The sequence below is a fragment of the Mesitornis unicolor genome, unplaced genomic scaffold (genome assembly GCF_000695765.1).
Source record: "Mesitornis unicolor isolate BGI_N332 unplaced genomic scaffold, ASM69576v1 scaffold38105, whole genome shotgun sequence".
Taxonomy (NCBI): domain Eukaryota; kingdom Metazoa; phylum Chordata; class Aves; order Mesitornithiformes; family Mesitornithidae; genus Mesitornis; species Mesitornis unicolor.
This window is the reverse complement of record NW_010188208.1, coordinates 1-21,248: the sequence shown is the minus strand read 5'-3', so window position 1 is coordinate 21,248 and position 21,248 is coordinate 1. Positions and strand designations below refer to the sequence as shown.

Here is a 21,248-nt window from a genome sequence, read left to right as displayed (position 1 = left end):
GAGACGAGGAATTCTGTAGAATTAACTTTAAAAGTTGCTAAATCCTAGCAAGAAAAAAAAAGACAGACATAAAAGCAATGGTGGACTCTGAAAATAAACAACTTTTCCAAAGGAAAAAAGTATGCACTTCAATAAATTATTTTATAAGCTAATGAATCAAGAGTAATAACATAAATTACTTGATTAAGTGCTATGAAAAATATTCTAGACTAAACATTTACCTTTTAACATACCTGTCCTATAAACGTACATTAAAAAAACCTAGTAACTGTTTTACGCTTTTCTACTTCTGGCATTTTATAAACCATACGATAGTTTATGGAATTTAAACATAGGAACATCATCATTCAATTCAACTTGAATGATTACTGAGAGGCTTATGGTGTCCTGCAGAAAGCATGGAGGAGTATTCCCTAGAGTTTATAATTTTGTGTCTCTTTCTCCTCAATGGCTCAGTTACCCTCTTTCCAGAGTGTGCACTATACAACCTAACCATTTCAGTTTTTCCAGAAAGACTGCATTCAGAAACCAGCGGGAAAATTTACGGGCAAGTTAGTCACAAGCAACTGCCTTGAAAATTAACTATGTCTGATAAAAGGGGAGAAGGAATAAATAATTAATAATAATTTTAATATTTAACAAAGTTCTTAATTTTCCTCTGTGTCTTTATTTCTAATGTTAGCATGCATCTGTACAAGGGCAAAAGTTTATGTACCTTTCTAAAAAACCTTTAAAGCTGCAAAAAAGGTGGCCAAAGGATTAAGGTTATTAAGGTTTGTACCTTTAGCATGAACCTTACCCCTTCAAGTTGAATAAATATATAATGAATGATGCAATATACATACTCCACCAGAGGCCCAGACATAAACAAAACCTTTCCGACTACAGCAAGAGCTATGCTGAAAGGAATTTGACTTCAACAAAGAACCTTATAATAAACTTACAATGATTCCAGCCGTCCAGGGGTTTAGGAGGAAGAGGGCACACACCAGAAACGTGCAAGCCAAAACCACACTAATGGATAAGAGAAGCCAGTGACGAAGCCCAATATACTGCTCCCAAAACAGAAATGGGTAGCCATTTGGGTAGCTGGCGATGCCCAGGCTGGTGTAGTTACTACATATAGCTCTCACTTTCTCGATAGCCTCCACAAAGTCAGAAGTTTCACGCAATCCGTTGAGGTAGAAAGGAAATTGAGCGTATTCTATAGGCTCAGCTGCTGGAACTAGGAAGAAGATAGCACTGTTAAAATGTGTCTGGAAAGCAGAAGATACACAGAGGGCACGATTAACAAAACACTTTGTGCTTTGAATCCCAGTGAATGGGATTTCTCCCCTGCCAAAGAAGTTCTTGTATCATATCAGTGTTGGTAGCTTAGCATATGAGCTAACTTGATAAAATTCCCTTAGGTATTAAGAACTGAGGATAAACATGATGTAATCTCAGTGATGAAATTTCAGAATGACATAAGCAGGAATTTCATACAATCTCTAAGTTTCTCTCACAGACAGAACTATCAGGTGATACTAAAAAGCAATGCTTACCATAAGTTTTTGGAGCTTTAAAACAGTTATAAAACTCATTTTTCAACATGATAAAACCCTGCAGTGGTGCCACATCTGCAATGGTGCATGGGTCTCCTAAGACTACAGAGTAACACAATATATTGTCCTGTTTACACTTCTGAGCCCTGTGCAGCATCATCCAACTACAGAGTTGCTGGTTCTTGAAAGGAGGATTGGGGACGCTTATATAAACTGTAAGACATGAAGATGTAATGCTACTTACTTCTCAGCCTTGTTTCTGGCATGTAGTCTGCTTTGTCATGGACCCACTCTGGGCGGTGAGGCCGGATGTTGGCTTGCGAGGCAGCATAGGCCACCGGGTCATTGCTGACCCAGGCTGTCAGGTAGATGTAGAACGCATTTGGGTTAATGATTCCATCTGCATCCACCAGACGCTGTTTGGTCAACTGAAGAATGGAAAAAATTAGAAGCCTTTCAGAATGAGTTTTGGTCTCTGGGCTTTTGCTGTAAAGCTTTCAACAAATGGCCTCAAGATGCAACATGCATACAGGAGGGGAAAAGCAAGAGTCTGAATCTTCACTTGAAGTGACTTATCACAGTAAACTATTGTTTGACAACAACAAAAAAATCTAAAAATCTACAGTGACGGTAGAAAGTGGTTATTTATAAATTAGTACCCATATAATATTTACAATAAACACTAAATCAGCAGATGGTTCCAGAATAGACTGAACCAATTAAATCGGAATTCTGAAAGCCTACAGCCAAGAGTGAAAAACAACGAAGTTGGAGAAACATATTTAAAGAAAGGGAAAGAAAACCTGGCAAGAGTCCCTATACACGTCTGTGTGCAGTTAACCTCTGTTGTTAACACTGAAGGAAATGCCACCCAGTAAATGGAGGAGAGCTATAAAAATAAAACATCTGTATAAATTTTGCTAACACTTGCCTCCTATGACCTATCCATTCAGAAAATGCCCAGCGTCAAGAAAGCAGATGAGTACCCTCTGTTATTTGGGTCACTGTGGGCAAATGCATCTGTGGGGTAAACAGCAGTGGTACCCTTCTAGGGTTCTGCATCCAAATCCTGCACAGCTAGAGCTCTGACAGAGGACTCCATGGGTGAAAAGTATTACTGGGGTTTTTCGTTCTGTTTATTTAAAATTCTGGCTCAGCTCCAGTTTCAGGTCTTTTTAATGAAATGAAAAACAACAGTGACAGCAGTTAAAAGAAAAAAAAAAGCTGGATTCCAAGAATCTGGATTCAATTAGTCCACAGGATATGCAACAACTGTATGTCTTCAAGCTGTCTCTGGAACTGCACAGTACAGCGCTCAGCCCCTGTGGGTGCACCACACTTTTCTCCCTCCCAGGCACAGGAAATTATATCAGCAGCTGCAGTCCAATCGCATTTGTTCCACAGTGTACCTGGTACACTGTTAAACAAAATCTCACTGAAGGTTTTCTCCTCAACTCCCTTTTGTTGCTTAATTCATAGCTGAAGCTTCATTCAGACCTGTCAGCATGCTGCATGTTGCTATACAGCAGTGTGTTTTACACACCATAGTAACTTCGAACAATGTACTCTGTAAATCTGTCACCTTTAATGCCAAGAAAAAAAGGAAAATAAGCAGATCTGCCAAGAAGCTCATTAGAAAGACTATTTTTCTGCCTGCAAGCAGCACAGCAAGTCAATGGTGACTCTAAGAGAGGAGAAGTTAGGTTATTGCAAAATTTCTTCTCAGAGGTTTGAAATCTAATTTTAGTGTAAGGAGTCAAACCTACTGTGTTTCCACCTACCAGTGGCTACAGCCAATGCAGTTGTATGCTGTGATAAGCTTGCAAAAGAACCTCAGACATATTTTATTTAGGCAGCTCAAACAACTGCCTTTCTTAGTTCTACAACAGCATAGCTGTATTTAGTGATGATAGTTCAAGGGGATTTCAGTCCCATTCTACTATCATTCATAAGCATCTTTTTTAAATGTTAACTTTTGCATAAATCAGTTGGAACTAACCAAATAATTGCAAATGCCAGATTCAAAGCCACAGCAGCAAGCTGAGCAAAGGTCAACCCTATAAGGCAATCTGATTCAAATCAGAAACAATGCCACTTGGGGCAACAAGGCCAGCCTTGGCTCTGTCTGGCATAGGAGCAAACTCCATCTACCCATGGATGCAGCAAAGCATTTTTCACAAGAATTTCAGTGGAAACTAAGTGTGTCTGACACACAAGCAGCACCAAGCACACGCCAACCAGTAATAATCAAGGGCAGGCATTCCCAGTGCTGATTCTGAACACTTCACCATGCAGGCCAGACTGCAGCTAACAAGTTACTTGCACAAAATCAGTGAGGCCATGCAGTAAAGTGCAACTCAGGCATTCAATTTGTCAAGATGAAAAAAACCCAACAAACTGACATGTTCTTTGCATCTCTCCCCACTCCTGATGACTTGTATATTCCTGTATAAACCACCATGGACTCCGATACAGTACCTGGCTGATGTCAATGGGCTTTGCTCGGTTGCCTGTTTGTACCAAGAGTTTGTAAGCCAAAACAGCATCATCAGATCCATTTTTATAGTTGTTGTAAGTGATCTTCCCCATTTCCCAGTCACTGTCGAATGCATCCTGAAGTCCTGAAGAGTTAAGGAAGACAGAACAAGCACGTAAGCAGTCTCTCTTAGAAACAAATTTCAGTAGGAAAAAAGAATAATGGCTTTTCTTCTTAGCTGTATCAGGGTGAAAATTATCCACCTGCTGCCTCCTACATTTTGGGCTCCTTATTCACTGTCAGTGTGCAGGAATATAAAAGTACCAGCTGCATGTCCAGAATTTTGCCCAAATAAAGGCAGAGAAAGCAAGGAGGTGCAAGGCGGAAGCCTCTAGAGTCTTCCCACGTTGTGCAGACCAGCAAAGCTGCACTAGCAGGCAGCAGATGCAGTGTGCATTGATGTAGACCAGCCTCCCCTCAACGCAAAGAGATCTTGGATGGGATTAGGTCACTCTGGTCCTGCATCCTTCTTAGAGCCTTTGAGAGCAACCTAGGCTCTGCTAGGAGCAGTACACAGGGAAGAGTTAACATAATGTAGGAAAAAAGTGGTTTTCCGTATGAACCACAATTGCAGAATCATCACACTCAAAAACTCCAAAGCATATTTGCATTTATCATTTCTTTCATGCATCCCCTCCCCAAAACAAAGCTGAAGTCTTGCCCTGACCTGGATGGCACCTGAGAAGAAAGGGGCTGAGTTCAGCCCTGATCCAACTTCACTGCCTACCGTGGAGTTATATCCAGAGGCGGCATTTAGTCTGTTATCTAGAAGGGAAATACTCTCCACACTCCCCTCTGCTTCACTGAAACCCTGGTCAAGTGCACCGAGCCACAGTGGAGTACACACGCCGCTCTCATTAACTGTTTTGGGCCACTGCAGAGCACTGAGGCAATAGTTTCTACGATATAACCAGAAATTCCACTACAAGGGGAAAAAAACCACACTCAAACTTTCAACTTCAAAAAGCAACTCAGCTGCTCCTCGAGCACAGCATGAGCGAACACGATTTTGTCAATTTGTTCCATCTGTTCAACTTGTGCAGCTAATACAAGTCGTGGGATCTGCTGCCAGCACATGTAAAGATCACAGCCAACACCTATTCACTCTCAACTGTTATTTTCCTCTCTGCCACCATTCAAGGGGAAGTGAATACCTCACGCACAAATTTGGATCAGATTTAGTACAGGAAGCCACAGCCCAGTACAAGAAGGCTCTGTGCAAGTAGATGACAAACCACATATCCAGGGAAGGGAAGGAAAAGGCTGCGGGAGTGGCCATATAGGAAATTGCTGACCCACCTTGCAGCTGTGCTGAGGAGCCCTAATGAAAACCGTCAGTACAGATCAGTAGGTTAACTACAGCTGTATGGAGATAAGAGTGCTGGGAGAGAAAATGCACCTGGCTCACACCACCTCCAGGCTGCAGTATCTGCTCCCATTTACAAACTCATCCTCCCTCTCCTAGAAAACTGCCCCCCGTGTTCTCCTGCCAAATTGTACCTGCTCTTGAAGCCAACAGGCTGGGAACCAAGCAATGAAGGAAACCTGCCAGACCTCCACAGGCAGCCCTCCAGCACCTGCCCAGGAGGAGGACAATTTGCCACCAGGTTTTCTGGCATCACCAAAGGACTTCAAAGCCCCCTTTAAAAAAATCACTGTTTGCTGGTGCCCTCCTTCCCTCCTGTGCCAAGTTTAGCTCCATGTCAGTCTCTTAGAAAGTGGCCATGTGAGAGCATCAAGAAAACACTATCAGTTGTGTTTAATTTCTAAAGAATTTAAAATTTACAATAACTGAAACTTCCCATAGCACTTTGTAATTAATAGCAGAGTTGCTGCTTTCTAAGCAAGCAGCACTTTTGTTATAAACTGTTCATACAGATTCTAATTACATCTTTATAAAAAAATTCACTTACAAAATAATGCAAACATGTCCAGTTTAAATGAATGGTTAGCGTTAACTCTTCTGTTGCATTTTCAGTGACAGAAAATATGCTAACATGGTATGATACCAAAAAGCAAAATAAAAGGGAACCTCTGAAAAAAGAAGTGCATTAGGCTGAAGGCACTCCACTGCTAGCAAACAAGGAGAAATGTACAGCTAAGCCCATGGATGCCTTCTTGATAAAAAAATGCTACTGTTCACATGCTATTGCTTCCCTCATTCTGCCAGACAAATGTGCGTAAGTCAGAAGGCCATCTTGAGCCATTAATCTCTGGCATTGAATTCCCAGTCAAGTCGGCAGGAATTAGCCATGAAGTTCAAAGTCATCCCTAATTTCATTATCCTTCTCCTCCAGCATGTAAAAATGCACTAGCAGAACTAGATCCCACCTTACAGAGGATCTTCCCTGAATCCAGCGTAAAGCTGTACCCTGTTTGTAAATTCTCTTTTCATCTTCCTGATCATCCTCCCTTTACTCTCCCAGCATAAGCCCCAGTTGGTGACCATCAGGTACTATTCTGCCTCTGAGTGTCTGCACCTTGAGATAATTCCCTATGACAAGTGTGGCAGCTTCTAATATAACACTTTAGTTCTCCCCATTTCATCAGTGCCCTCTTACCATTTAAAAAAAAGAGTTTCTATTGATACATCTCAATACCCTTCTCTTTAAAGCTTTGTGAACACAGTGTCACAGCCTGCAAAGGCAGCCTTGCATCTTTACAAAGCAGCTGGTTTGTATTAGTTGTGCCCTTCTTGGGGGAGGCAGAGAGGAGGACACAGGCCTAAACACTAATGAGTAATCATGATAATTAATTCTAAAGCTATGGGTGATCAATGGGCCAAGCAATGCACCTTCCATCACAGGGCTGCCACGTCTACTTGAACCACCGGAAGTCTCTGACCATTCTAGCATAACATTTCAGCTGCATGCACCCCCATCCAGGGTGCCACAAATACTTACAGCTCCTCTAGTCAAAGAAAAACAGAGGAAAAAGAGGAAGGACAGGCAGGCTAATGTGGGCTGGAAGGGGAAATGTAACTATGTGCAGTAAGAAGAAAATAGGAACACCCCTAAGGGAAGAGCAGATCTGGAAGGGTCACATATGAGCAAGAACACACACGACAGAGAAGGAGATGCCCAAGCACTGGGCTAGGGCCACACAAAGTCCTCAGCACAAAGAGGTGATTACAAAGAGAACAAGGAGGCATCCTGAGTGGCACAGGTTTGGGACCGCTGGGCTAGCCTCCAGCATTTCACTCTGAGAAGCCAGCAAAGGAGCAGATCCAAGGGCACCTCATCCTGACTTTATTGCTGGCAGACCATGCTGAGGTTCAGCACTAACATGCAAAGATCCTGAATACAGTCTCAGATTTCTGTCTCCCTCCCTTGAGGGCATGAGGGAAGGTGGAACTGGGGACACCAGACACATTTTTTCCTACTGTTTTGGAACAACAACAAAAAATACCCACAAAAGAAATAAAATAAACAGCAGAGTTACAAGAGAATTTGGAAAAGCATGTAGAAAGATGCTTGCTTAGAAATCTAGAAAGTATGGTAAGGTTCCAATCCAGCAAAACATCTAACCTATGTTGATTTTTCTTCCTGCCAGTAATACCTTCCTTTACAGCTCAATAGACTTAGTCAGCAAAATATTTTAAGTAAAACTTCCAGTAAGCAGGCTGTAATGAATGGATCCAATATATTTAAAAAACATTAAGAAAACAAAGCTAATAGCAGAAATACTGCTGTGCATGATTTATCAGTGCGTTAAACACACAGGAAACTTGATCATTTTGTTTAGATGCATCACTTAGATGCATCTGCTTTCCTAATACTGCCCAACATATTTTCAGAACAAATAAAATACTCCAAATACTAGCAGTTACCTACCTGTTTTCTAAGAACCACTGGCTGCACTGGTTGTCTGTAAACAGTTAAGGTTAAAATTTACAGTCTCACTAGGTCAGCACAATTTGGTTTTCTGTTGGCAAAAGCTTCCTTGAGATTCTCCCAGCAGAAAGACAGAGGTAGGACAGAAATACTCCTGGGCAGAATACATTTGCTCACAGCAGAAAGCTATTAAATTTGCTGAGATGTAACAGTACTATTTATTTTAAATACTAAACAGTTATTTGTCTCAACATGTGTAATTATAATATCTTTAATATCTTTAACAAGCTGACTTCAATATAATTATCATCACAGCACCCAAAAGGCCATGCTTTCTCTTGCCTTACCCCACTCTGATACAATTCAGCACAGTGCAGCACCATAGAAAGAGTGAGGATACTTGACTGGAAATCTAAAATGGATAGTAAGTTCCCAACACAAAAAACCAAATAAGCCACACTGATTTTTTTCATGCCAGAAGTCCCAGCTGAAGCCAACAGGATCACTCATGTGGTGAAAGTTAAGCCTGTGCCAAAGTACATTGCCGGATGGGGACTTTTCCTTTACTGTTCTCAAAACACTCACCAAACATTTATTTTCCAAAGACAGTGGGCCATATTTGGCCATTAATTATAAAGCAGAACTTCCCATTAGCTGCTTAGAAATTAATGGCATGAGATGGCTATAATCTCTTCAAGCTTCAAAACTGTCTTATGGGGGACTAAATGTAGCCATGAAGAATTTAAGTGGTCTGTTGGACAAACAGCGAGTCAATGAGTGAACCTAGGCATTCTCCCTCCTGCTTGCAGCCTTTAAACATGTCACTGTACTTGAAGAGAGGAACATTACTAGTGTGAGCAAGTGGTTACTACTCTAGAATTAAGAAAAGCTCATGTAGCTGTCTCTTACCTTGCAGCCAGTCTCGAAAGTAGTGCAACCACATTTTGGGAAGCTGCCTATTTTCTTCCAACAGAACATATGTCACATTGCTGAAACTTCTGTGAAGTTCATAAAGTAACTGCTGGACATTTGGATAGTCTGCTTTCTGTGTCACAATATACATGTTGTAGAATGAAAAATACTTGAACTGTGCAGCAATAAAGTCATATTCCCGTGTTTCCCGTGGTACAATGTCTGTGAGATCTAGTCCATCTCTCACCCGGGTAGTTCCATAAAGGCTGAGTCCAAGTAAACCCAGAAAAAGAAAAATAACCACAATCTGCAACAGAAAATGGACATGCATTTGCTTTTACATTTCTAAAGGAAGTAACAATTCATAATGGCATACTACAAAGCCAGGTTCAAAATTAACACCCATCAGTCTACTTCAAAGATATTATCCCTTCCCTTTCTTTTTTTTCCACACACATACACATTAGCTACTCTTTAGCTAAGCTAACCTGTGCTTTAATGAAGGGGTTCTGCATCATGGATGAGAAATCTGTACCATAATGAAGTTTAAAAAAAAGCTTATGTTACTGAAAGTCACCAAAACCCTCCCTCACTTTTAACTTGTATTTGAAAAGTATGTCTCTACAGCACTCATAAGATAAAACTTTTAAAGTATGAAATTACCTGTAAAATTATTAAGAATTGCCATTCCAAAAGAATTCCATTTATTCCTTATATTTAATAATACTCCCAGGAACATTTAATACCTGGGCAAGGCAGAAGTCATTTTTTGAAAAGTGGGTAAATAGTTCCCTGATTACCTTAGCTTTTGGTTTTAGGAGGAACGGAGCATAATGCTTTTCTGCAAAAGATGAGAGTGTCCACTTTGTACAGGGGGGCTCAAGGCAATGCACACTGGAGTCTGAGAATTGGGAAAGCAAATCCCTCGTCGAGCTTGTGCTTTCTGGGCTCTGGCAGCTAAGATTATCTTGCATCACTGTCACTGGCTGCACAGATATTTCTGAGCAAGGCTCTGCTGTGGTGTAGTACACCTGCGTATGAGGATCATATTCTGTGCGCAACTGCACTGTAGACTGCATCGTAATCTGAGTTTCATGTGCAAAGCTGTGACTGCTGTACGGGGGTGGAGGACTGTAGCAAGTATTGTCATTTTCCGCATATGCTTGAGGCTCAATCTGAATCACTCTAGTGACACACGGACTGCAGGAGAACAGAAAAACATCTGTTTGTATATACGTGAATCTTCATTTTAATCAGACTAGATAGGACAACCTGCTTCCATCTGAGACTCCTACTACTATTAGATGGTTTATATTAATCAAATGTAACACTTTGACATGAATTTATTCTGCACCTTTAGGAAAGAGTTTTCAGATATACTTCAAAGTTAGGCATCTAAGAGAATGTGCACATTTCCTGTGCTCAGAAAAGAAGGACCCAGCATCTGCCTGATGACGCTGACATCTTCCCACACCATTCCATTAATCACACGTGCTAATCAGTTCAGTACCGAGGTAGGTGCACACAGTTGGAATGCACAATATATGTGTGGGTTTGCATCTACATGCCCATGCTGAGAATTATGCTATTTAGAACAAAATGTAAACACATGACAGGCTGAGTTCTTCTGTTTAGAACTATTAAAGTAACTGTCAAATAATATTTGGGCCTTCTGGATAAGATCTCAGACTTTCAGGAGGCAGGTTGAAACCACTTGCCATACACTGACTAAATATTTTAAAAATTAAGTAAACATTCACAAGGATCAATTTCCAGTCAGGACTGAAAAGACAAAATTAGAAGCAATTGAAGCATTCCCTTTATTTTAGGGAAACAGATAATTTTTTTTATATATATGAACTAGTTATCAGAGACAAACCTCTTCCTGTAAATGAGAAATAAAAAATTTATGATAGAAAACAGTATCAGAGATTTTTTTACCAAGTGGACAAATCCCAAAAAACCAAGAGAAATTCAGAATGTTGCCTACCTAAACAAAGCAAGCTCTCATTAACTGTGTTTCTTCATATGTAAATGGGCCCAAATCCTGATACACATTTGGTGCAACTTTAGATGATGGAATAAATGGAAGGTCTGATTGACCTGTATTTCTGAGAATCAGGGCTCCAAAATTCAAGCACATTAGGCCAGACACTGAACCTATGACTTTATCAGAAATAGAAAGTAGGAGTCCTGACTTGTGATCAACTCCCTGTTCTAACCACTCCAGAAAAAAAAAAAATTAGGAAAGTGCTTTATCTTTTTGACATTAATATTAAAATGTCAAACTACATCAGCTCCTAGGTGGGTATAAAAGTCTAAGATGACTCACAGTGAACTCTCCACATGCTGGTTATGACAGTAAGAGTACATGTGCAGAAACGTAGCTGATCCTCTTCATTGCAGGCAAAAGCTAAAACTAAGGTAGAAAGCATGCTTAATTTCTAAGCAGTGGCTCCACTAATGACAGTAGACTCCTCCCAGCCCCATTCTATGCTCAGAACTGGCGAGAGAGAGGGAGGTGTGGAGAGAGACTAGCAGACAGACAAATATATTTTAACTCAGTCAGGTAAAATCCAAAGTAGCAAATGTAAGTTAGTCACTAGCAAAGAAATCATAGCAGTAACATAATGACCTCGCTGCAACGAAGAACTCTCACTCCTGACAAGGAATGGCAGCACTGCCTAGCTGCCACAAAAAGGATGCACCTCATACATCTACCCATGACACATTCTTACCTTGTAAAACAGCAGAATATGTCCAGTCTCCTGTCTTCCCGACGATAAAGGTCCATGCTCAGAATAGCAGGAAAAATCAGCAGAACCATAGCAAAGTTGAATACCACCACAACTGCTGCCTAGCAATGAACCACAGGAGAAGTGATGTCATTACTAAGTTTCATACAGGGCATCAGCTTTACAAAGCATAAAACTTCGTTCCAATTCTCATCCAAACACCCATTTATCATGTCAACCTGTCAGATGCTTTCAAGCTTTTCCCTGAGGAAACTGGGACTTTTGCATTCTCATTTCATTATGGTAGACATATTGTAGTGAATTAATTTATTTTAACAATAAACTTCATGTTATTTTAATACACCTGTACCTGGAGATGTGGTGGTGATTTTTTAAGTGGAAAAACAGAGTCAACAAACTATACTTTTACATGGCATTCTGCCATACTTAGAGTCTTACACCAAAAGACTTTTCTCTCACCACAAAGAGAAAGCCTGGCACAGATGGGACTGGAAGATGGTTATAAGAGTAGGGCAGACATGGGAAAAAAGTGGCTGAGCCATCAACATGTGAAAAAACTCCTTTAAATCCTTACATTTCACCCATTAGATAAGCAGCAGCCATGTCAATAGTAGCCCTGTTTCATGTTAAGGAAATCATACAAACTATCAAGTGCCTCCACCTGTAACTTCTGAAGTAATGACCACTTGTGCCAAAACAGTCATAAAAAAAGAACAGAAGTCCTTTTCCAAAATAAACAAATGGCCGCTTTTGATGTTGAAAAATCAGGCCTCAAAACTGGCAGCTCAAAAGCTGTGAAATCCAAAATCCAAGTTTTAAAAATTCTTGACTTATGTGTCAAATAAATAATATAAATTGCCTAAATAATGTCATTTTAATTTTTGTGTCTCCTAATCTGTGAAAATCAAAGTATTAACACATTGAATGATTTTGAGAGTTTTGAAGCTATCAAAGCGTAATTAAAAGACTATATATTGGTTTTAGTTTCCTGAGGATGACACAATCAACTAGTTATGAAAACATTTTCTAGTAATTTTAATCATAAAAATATTGTATACAAATACATTTTCAATGGTGTTTCTCTTTCGTTATCTCCAGCCTGCTCAAAGTAAGATTTTGGTCCTGCTGGTTGCCTATAGACATAACTACTAAAACAGAATTTACCTAGTACTTAAAAGCCAAATCAGTATTTAGCTATCTTTGAGAGAAAAGATCCAATGACTATTTCATGATTTACAAATATCCACATGGAAAGGTATGTAAGGTCATAGCCAAGACTTTAAAATTAAGTTATTTCCTTCTGATCCTCTCTAGAATTAGCTGAATCTGTCAGAAAAAACCAAACCAAACCAAACCAGGCTGCTGTTGCAAGCAAGGTGTTTGTTGGGCCTAGTTCATACAACTGGTTTTTTTACTGCTTCTAAATCAGAGAAGGCTGAATCACCCAGAAAACATGAATAATTAGTTGTGTCTAACCAAGGTCTGCTATCTAGGATCAGCTAATATTTGTTGAGATTTAGAAAAAAACAGCTGAGGCCTGACTCAATAATTCTTACTCTTCTCAGCATGGCTGAAAAACTAACAGAAGTCTCTGTTCCTCCTCCATAAACTTGCAAGTACGTCATTATCAGTTCCCTTTGTAGACTCCAACATCCTTGAATCTTGCCATTAAACCTGAAAACTAAGCTAACATATATGGTAGAGATGCCATTAAAGTTAGCTATATTCACATTTAATTTTTTAAAAAGCATCAAAACTAATTCAACAACACATAGTAAATCTATTAACATGGCACCTCTTTTCAGAGCAACCAGATTTTCAAATGTGATATTCATTCAATTCACATTCCAGTGTTGATGTACTAACCCTGCAAGTAGAATATTTCTAACCAATCCTCTCTGTTCTGATTTTTACTTAGATTCCTAGAGCTTAACACCATGCTGCCTATATATTGCATACTGTCTCTCCCTCATCCAACTCCCCAGTATTTCAAGGAGGTAAGAGTTCTCAGCTTTCACAATTAAATGCTTGCATCAATTCTAATTTGTTGTCCCATCAAAAGACACCCTGTGACTTAGTGAGGGAAGGAAAAACTGTTGAGGGGTGACTCAACCTCTGACCTGATGTATAAGCCACCACCTCCCCTCCCGGTACCATTTAAACCACCAATGGGTGGGAACAGGAACGTATGAGAAAGGCGATCATGGCGATACACACGTTCTGTAGCACTTTTGTTGACTGGAAAAGCACCAACAAAAAACTGTGGCAGCAGAGCTTCCAGAGTACAGGCAATCTGTTAGCAGCACCCAAGCTTAGACCAGGCTTAGGATTTTCAGGGACAAGGCATCTTCTCCCACCCCTTCAGAGACGAATGGTCAAGTGGAAGAGGAAAGGGCCTCAGGCCTTTTCCTTGAGAAACCAACAAAGGTAAGATTAGCCCCAGAAAGGATAAAATGGGGCCTTCTCAAGGGCGTTCAGTGAAATGAGATCTGACAGTACTTTAAAAAAATTCTGTTAATCTGAAGAAAAGTTGGTCACTGAGAAACAGGCTCTGCTTTTTGCATCTTTCTATAATGCACAGCCTAAACATACGACTGCTGCTGCGACTGTTAAGGGAGACAGTAGAACAGCAGTCTGTGCTGGAGGCAGCAAGGGAGCTGCAAGCCAGGCTGGTAGGCTGGGGCCCCGCTGAAGGTATGTGCTGTTCTGTGCCATTCCTGGCAGCCCACCCAGGGAGCACGGGTGTGCTGTATAGCCAGAGGTGATGAACAGATGAGGAGGTCTGTCGGGGAAAGTTCCACCCTACCGTTGTCTATCTGCAACTCCCTCCTGACAGTGTACAGACTCTTATGCCCCCTTGCTCCGCCTTTTCCCTTAGGCTTTAATTTTGCCTAAGGGAGACAAATCACTTCAGCAGAGCAAGAAACTGAATAAGCTTTAAAACTTATGTTCTTTCCCTCCATAAACCCACTACTACCTGGAAGTGCACTTTTACATTTAGGAAAAAAAAAAGTCATTCTTATGGTGAAAAAAGTTACTGCTAAGACTTACTGGGAAAAGTTACACCCCCTTATTAGTGAATCCACATCACTCCTCTGCTGTTAGGGGAGGAAGTTTCTGGTGTAAGCAAGAAGAGGTTGATGAATTTTTGTGAAGCTGTATCTTCCCTTTCCTGGGCAGAATTAATTCCATAAAAGAAATCAGCCCAGCAGAAGCTACACTCTGCCTTACCTTCCTTCATTGACACTCAAACCAAGGGGCTATGTTTAAGAAATTCCTACTGCAAACTTCAAAGCCTTTCAGTGGATTTTTCTAACAACCTCCTCCTCTGCCATGATTTTAAGAAATGAAACACAGCTGAAACCTCAGACCTACTCCTTCAAAGTCCTGAGCACTCTTGCAACTGAGTATTTGGGACATGCTCAGCATTTCAGAGCCCTAAAACTGCTTAAATAATGGGCTAATAAGATCAACAAATGAAAAAAAGTAAGTTCTGAAAAAGCTAAAACAGTGCCTATCTGCATAATGGAATTAACTTTTAAAATCTCACTTCCAAAAGGACTGATTTCCATTTCTTAAAACTCAGCAAAAGCTAACCCTAGCAAACTCCTAAGACAGCATGAGACTTGCAGTGTTTGAGTTTCATAAAGTAAATGAACAACTCAAAGGCATCAATAATTGCTTTAGTTGGCAGAACCAAAGCTGAGAAAGAAGCAAGCATTTATATGCAAAACACGAGTTTCTAACTAAAAGTTGGGCTTGCAGATGCAGGAAACTAATTGTTCTCCATTAGCAGCTGGATTATTTTACAGATACTGGGCCTCAAAAGTTATGGAAACTTTGACAATTATCTTGCAATGTCTTAAGAAAAGTGAAAGAAGAGCAAAACAAGGTCAAGAGCAATCCTTTTTTCTAAGCCCATCTGTTAAAAAAATCACTATCTAGAGGAGAGGGCAGCAGCATCTGTGAAAAGTAAGTGCAGTATTTCACTGCTTTCTGAGTCTTGCTAGGAAGCTATCAAATATGGCAAGAACTTGTTTAAACAAGCCTGGATAAGAGGGAGAGGGAGGAAAAAGACTGTAAATACAGAAATCCATATATAAATACAGACCACCCACCAAAATCTGCCATGGTTATCTAATTCTGAATGCTGTCATTAATGTGTCACCTGATTTTGATTTCACCTAGTAAAGCTAGGCAAAGCAAGTAATAGATGTTCCTTTATAACAATAAAGGGTGTTATTTTAGTGGTTCCTAACTTAAATACAAAACAGTTATATCTATTGCTGTAGTGACAATAAATCTTCATTACAGGTCTCCAGCTGCCCTTCTTTTGCACATTTTTCCATCTCTCATAAACATATAAGGGGTTACCATGTGCAAGCAAAGACAAATTACAGATTCATGTGAGGAAAGATTGAGCAACTCAAACATTCATTTCTGGACACCCAAATGTTTCTACACATAAATTCCATATTAATCACTGCCCTAAAAAGGACTTTGATCATGATGTTTTTATCTGAATATCAACAAGTTCATACATGAATATGTTGAAATCTCACTGGAAACCTTTTGTTTGTCATTTTGCTATGCAGACTTCATTTTCTGAACTTTCAGTGAGTCGGTCTACAGTGTGGCAGCAGGCAAAAAGACAACTTTAGAAAAGGTGAATTAAACTTCTACTACTATATTACTGTAACAATTACAGCTGTTGTCTCCACATATGTTCTAAAGGCAATCTATCATGTTGTGAAGAGAACTGAAAAAGGATGAACAAAATTTTATAATAAGAAAGAATTTTAGTGGCTCTCATTCAACAGCTTAGCAGTGTGATTAGAACAAAATGGCCCATCTCTGTCAAGTACTCATTTAGGCTGAAATAACTTCTGTAAAGCACAGGTACTACAATACCTGACAAAACAAGCCTTCTCCTCAGATTCCTAGTGAAGATTTCCAGTATCCTGGTAGCTACTTAGGGTTTGAAATTGGGCCACAGATTTAGGAGATATAAATAACTTCTTCCAATAGAAGAACTGTTACACTTCAAAAAAACATTTCACACATTAACACTGGTGTTTGCCATAAAATAAAACAATTCACTGTCACATCACCTGTAAGAAGAGACAACTAGGTTTTGGTAAATCAGCAGGCTAAATACTGCTAATCATTGAGGACTAAGGATCTAGTTTTAGTTGCCACAGACATCTGCTAAACAATGCAAAAAATCAATGAGGCCTTTACTTTCTCTAATAGTCACAACCAAACTGCCTATTGAGAAGGAAACGTTAAACAAATTATTAATGTTTATTGGTAACATAACTGCAATCACAAAGAGTTTACCATCTTACAGCTTAATGCAGGCATACTTAAATCTCTGAAAACAGCAATAATTGCCACATGTATTAATAAAAATCGCAGCCCTTGCTTCCTCTGGGTAGCCAAGGGCTCAAGAATGAAAAATTACTGGAGAACTAGGCTACAGCAGAAGAAAAATACAGTAAAAAGTACAGTTTGCCTGGTCTACACCTAGGTCACACAGTACTATAAATTGCTTGTGTATAAAGTGTCAGGGGAGAAATTCCCAAAGCTTTCTTCAAAGAGCCCTTGCTTTTAGCAGAAAGCTTTCTCTAGTATCCTTAATATTTCATATTCCTGAAGTTATATTATCACAAACAAATATAATAAGACAAAGAGAAAGGGAGAGTGATACATGGTTCAGCATATAAAATTCACATTTTCTCTCAAAGCAGTTGGAACATAAAATTATTGACGTTTTTTCTAAGTTTGCTAAAGTACCATTGGGAGCAAGGCAGTACAAACTGCTGCAGCAATAATTAATACAGCAAATGCATATTCACTACTGTCACTGCATGTTGGTTACAGTTTTTAAGAGCAGCAAATTAGGTAAGCGTGAACGAAAAGATTAAATTCCTACTGAAGAATGTCGCAGTATGCACTACAGTAATCTACCCGTCTTGACTTAAGAGCATAGATCTTTCTAAAGACCTGATTCTGCTTAGTTGCTCAAGTCTTGGTTTTTGCACTCAACCCAGCTGTGATGGGTCAGGGTATTCTTTTACGTGCTAACAGGATGAGAGAGACTCCAGGCAAGAGAAATGGGAGTAGCAGAATCCAGGGCAAACAGCAGTTGTTATTAGCCAAGTCTACGGTAAACAGTGATCACATACTGGTGCAGTGAACTGCAGCAGCACTGAACAGAGACTTCAACATTGCCACTAACAGGTATTGTCATTGGCCTGCCATGATGGGACCATGCATAAGAGCTAACAAAAGACCATATAAACTTACTTGGAGTGAAAATGCTCGTAAAGCAGGAATAGGGATTAAGGCAGCCATGAAGAAAGCAGTAACATTGCTGATAGATGTAAGGGCTACACTTGCTCCTGTTCGTTTCAAACATTCACCTGTTCTGTCCTGCAAAACAAACAATGCATCTTAAAAGTCAAGTGAATAAAGTGATGTCCTGCAAATGAAGGGGTCAACCTACAGATATAACACAGCAACAGTGAAAAATTATTACAGTGAAATTCTGAATACAAGTGTGTCTTTTAGAGTATGTGTGAATGAACAAAATAAAAGTATGCTGTTCAGGAGAAAAGCAGATGACAGTGCTCAGGTTTTTAGAAGGTAGAAAACATTATTGAAGCTGATTCTAGCCTCAAAACATAGAACTAAATGGGTACTGACGTATCAAATACATCTGTAATTAAGTAGGATGTATTTTCTGCCAGTGGACTCACTTGGTGTTCTTATTTTTCAGACAAGGTAAGCATATATCAACAGCGCAGAGGCATGACATAGCTACACATCTTGAAGAAGTACATAACAAAACAAAAAAAACAACCCAAGTCTCAGGAACCACACGCAAAAAATGTGGGGAAATCAAAGTAAACACATGACCCTTTCCCAACCCAACAGGGTATTTTGAAGCATATGGAGGTTACACTAGATTGATGCTGTAGTGCCTGCATGCCAAAACCAGCTGGAAAGAGCACATGGAAGACATTGTTTTTACAAAACAGAATGGGCAAATACACATTGCTTTTAACTGGTTTGTACTTTGGATATGAAACTTTGGATTGAGGGTAAAAAAGGTCAATATAAGGAAAGGATCATAAAAGTAACGACATCTTAGATTTCATAACATTAATATGTTATGCTTTGAAATGTCATGGTCAATTATAAACATCAGAAAGGGGAAAAAAAAGAGAAAAAGATATAAGGTAACTGAAGTTTAAGGCCATAACAAATAAGTGAAGCTAACAGTTGACACAAACGAAATGTTTATTTTCTAAACTGTCCTCCTCTTTCCTTTTTCTGCTCTTTCATTAAAAGCATTCTATCATTTAATTATTGGCTTTGTATTTGAGTTTGTTCCTAAATTTACATTGAATTTCACTGAAATTTTGGGCAGAATTTTTATTATGTAAATTAGCCTTTGTACGACAGCTATAGATCTAATTTTAAAGACAAAATAAATGTAAGACACTATTTAAAAAAGAAAAAGAATATGAACATTCTAAATCATTCTAGGATCACATGTATTGCAATACAAAAAGCTACAGAGAAAAAAAAGTTTTTTCATCACTAACTAATTCTGAATACAGTTATCTTTTCTTATGTGAAGCCTTTTGTTTTCTCTTCCCCCAAATCCCCATCTTGTCATTACCTCAAATGGAATTCTTTTATTCTGCCCTGTTTCACTAAATGCATGTGCCAGAAGGAAAACATCATCTACACCAACTCCAAGAGCAAGAAAAGGTAAAACCTTGGGGGAGAAACAAAACAAACAAAAAACAAGAAAGTTGTTTAATGATCTGTCATGCAGCTAGTCATTAAATGGCTAATCAAGGCAACTTTTACATTACACTATACACAAATCCAAGGGTAAAATGAAAATCAAAAGGATGCAATGCAGCTATTAACTTTTTTTCTGGAATACTGCTGAGGAACAGTACCATTTACAAGTACAAAATCTCACTGAAGTTAATTCAGGTTTTGGGTAGACAAAGCATATCTGTTAATAATTAAGTTGTATTCAAAATATTTTCAGAATTTGAACATCCTGATACATTCAGATGTAAAGACACAACCTGCAGCTTCTTATGTACAACTGGATGCCTCTACTTATACTGGGACACAGAAAAATCAAATAACCCAGAATCCAGTAATTATACAAACTACATGATACCTGGTTTGGTTGGTTTTTTTTTTAATATCATTTGGTAGCATGATCACTTAATTCCTCACAGCATAAGCTATGAGACAGGAGAAAGTGACAAGCAAAATTCTAGAGCCAAAATGCTTTTGCAGCTTTTTTCCCCTCTAAGATTCAGTTCCTTTCAAAGATTCAATTTACTAACAGAGTACTTATAATTTAACAGGAGACTTTTGTCTCCTAAATACCTGAGTTGTGGCGGCATTAAAGGAAATTCCAATCAATGAGCACAGGCCCAATCCTGCAGCCACTGAGAGTGCAACCAACAAGACTCCTGCCAGCCCCACAGCACCCTGAGACTTGGCACAGTCCCACCGCAGCATTGTCAAACAGGCGTAGGCAAGCTAAAGCAAGGAAGGAGGGGGAGAAGGAGTTGAGGGGGGGAAAAGCAAATTATTAGAATGGATCCTTCTCCAACAGCTATCTCTCCTCACCCAAAATACGTATCCTTACAAACATTTCTAAACAGAACAGACACATCACAGATGTTACATAGAGGACAAGCCTGAGACAAAAGTTTAAAAATTATAGTTTTTATTTTAAATATGCCTATATTGTTGTGGACTACTGACTGGTAACAATAAAGCAGATATTTCAGCCCCACTTTACTACCACAGAAAATTAAATAAATTTCTTTTATTACCATTAGTAAGTAGCCACTAGCTACTCTGATAACACTGACATCAGAAAATGACTTTAGGATGTCATCCAGGGTTGTTGTAGTAAAGGAAAGCACCTTCTGAGTAGAGTTTTGTGCAACACTTTGATGAACAACCTACAAAAAGAAAAAATAAAACTAAAAATCAACTACTTCTGCCTTAATGCTCCTGCAAAAACCCAAACCCTATAAAGAGATTATGCTGATGCTACACAAATGTGTTTGGTAATTATTTTTTGCAAGCTACTGATTATCAGACAAGAATCTGCATCCTTCAGAGAAGGCTACTGGATTCCCAGCCCATTCCAAACATTTAAACTGAATCTTCTCCCTGTAACTCCAGCATGGATTTCCTGCAGTAGGAGCTGTGACTTAGAGATGGCCAGCGACCTCTTCAGGGTGCTCCTCTTTCACCCTGCCTGGCCATTCGCAGAGGTCAGAAGGAGCAGAGCAGAGGTCAGAGCTTGGGACACAGAGGCCAGGCATGGTCACACAGCCTGCACCCCGGGGCTGCCACTGGGAGAGCAGCCCATGGCTGGCTAATGTTTTCCAGATGCCTTCAGAATAACCATGCCTATCAAAATCTTTTACATTCCAGCTAGCTCTTTGGAGCTTAGTTCCTTCTCAGCCCCACCAAAGCAAAAATGTCCCATACAGAGAAGAGCAAGAACTTCATGGCTTTTCATATGAGTAACAAAGCAGCTTCTTAATTGGGGAAAAAAGACAATAATACACGAAATATAAATAATATAAGTTATATAGTGAAAATA

The 21,248-nt window shown here is 39.4% G+C and overlaps 1 protein-coding gene across 1 annotated transcript in view; it reads right to left on the bottom strand.

Moving 5' to 3' along the window:
- The window catches only part of PTCH1 (patched 1), a gene marked incomplete at its 5' end in the record, with an annotated part of 30,839 nt that extends 10,223 nt beyond the window's left edge, over window positions 1–20,616 (bottom strand). The window contains 10 exon segments of the mRNA XM_010185686.1: window positions 945–1,225; window positions 1,789–1,972; window positions 4,023–4,165; window positions 8,823–9,132; window positions 9,626–10,025; window positions 11,564–11,682; window positions 17,891–18,016; window positions 19,272–19,370; window positions 20,009–20,164; window positions 20,464–20,616. Of these exon segments, the coding sequence (XP_010183988.1) occupies window positions 945–1,225; window positions 1,789–1,972; window positions 4,023–4,165; window positions 8,823–9,132; window positions 9,626–10,025; window positions 11,564–11,682; window positions 17,891–18,016; window positions 19,272–19,370; window positions 20,009–20,164; window positions 20,464–20,616 (1,971 nt within the window).
- Between the last annotated feature and the right edge of the window lie 632 nt (window positions 20,617–21,248).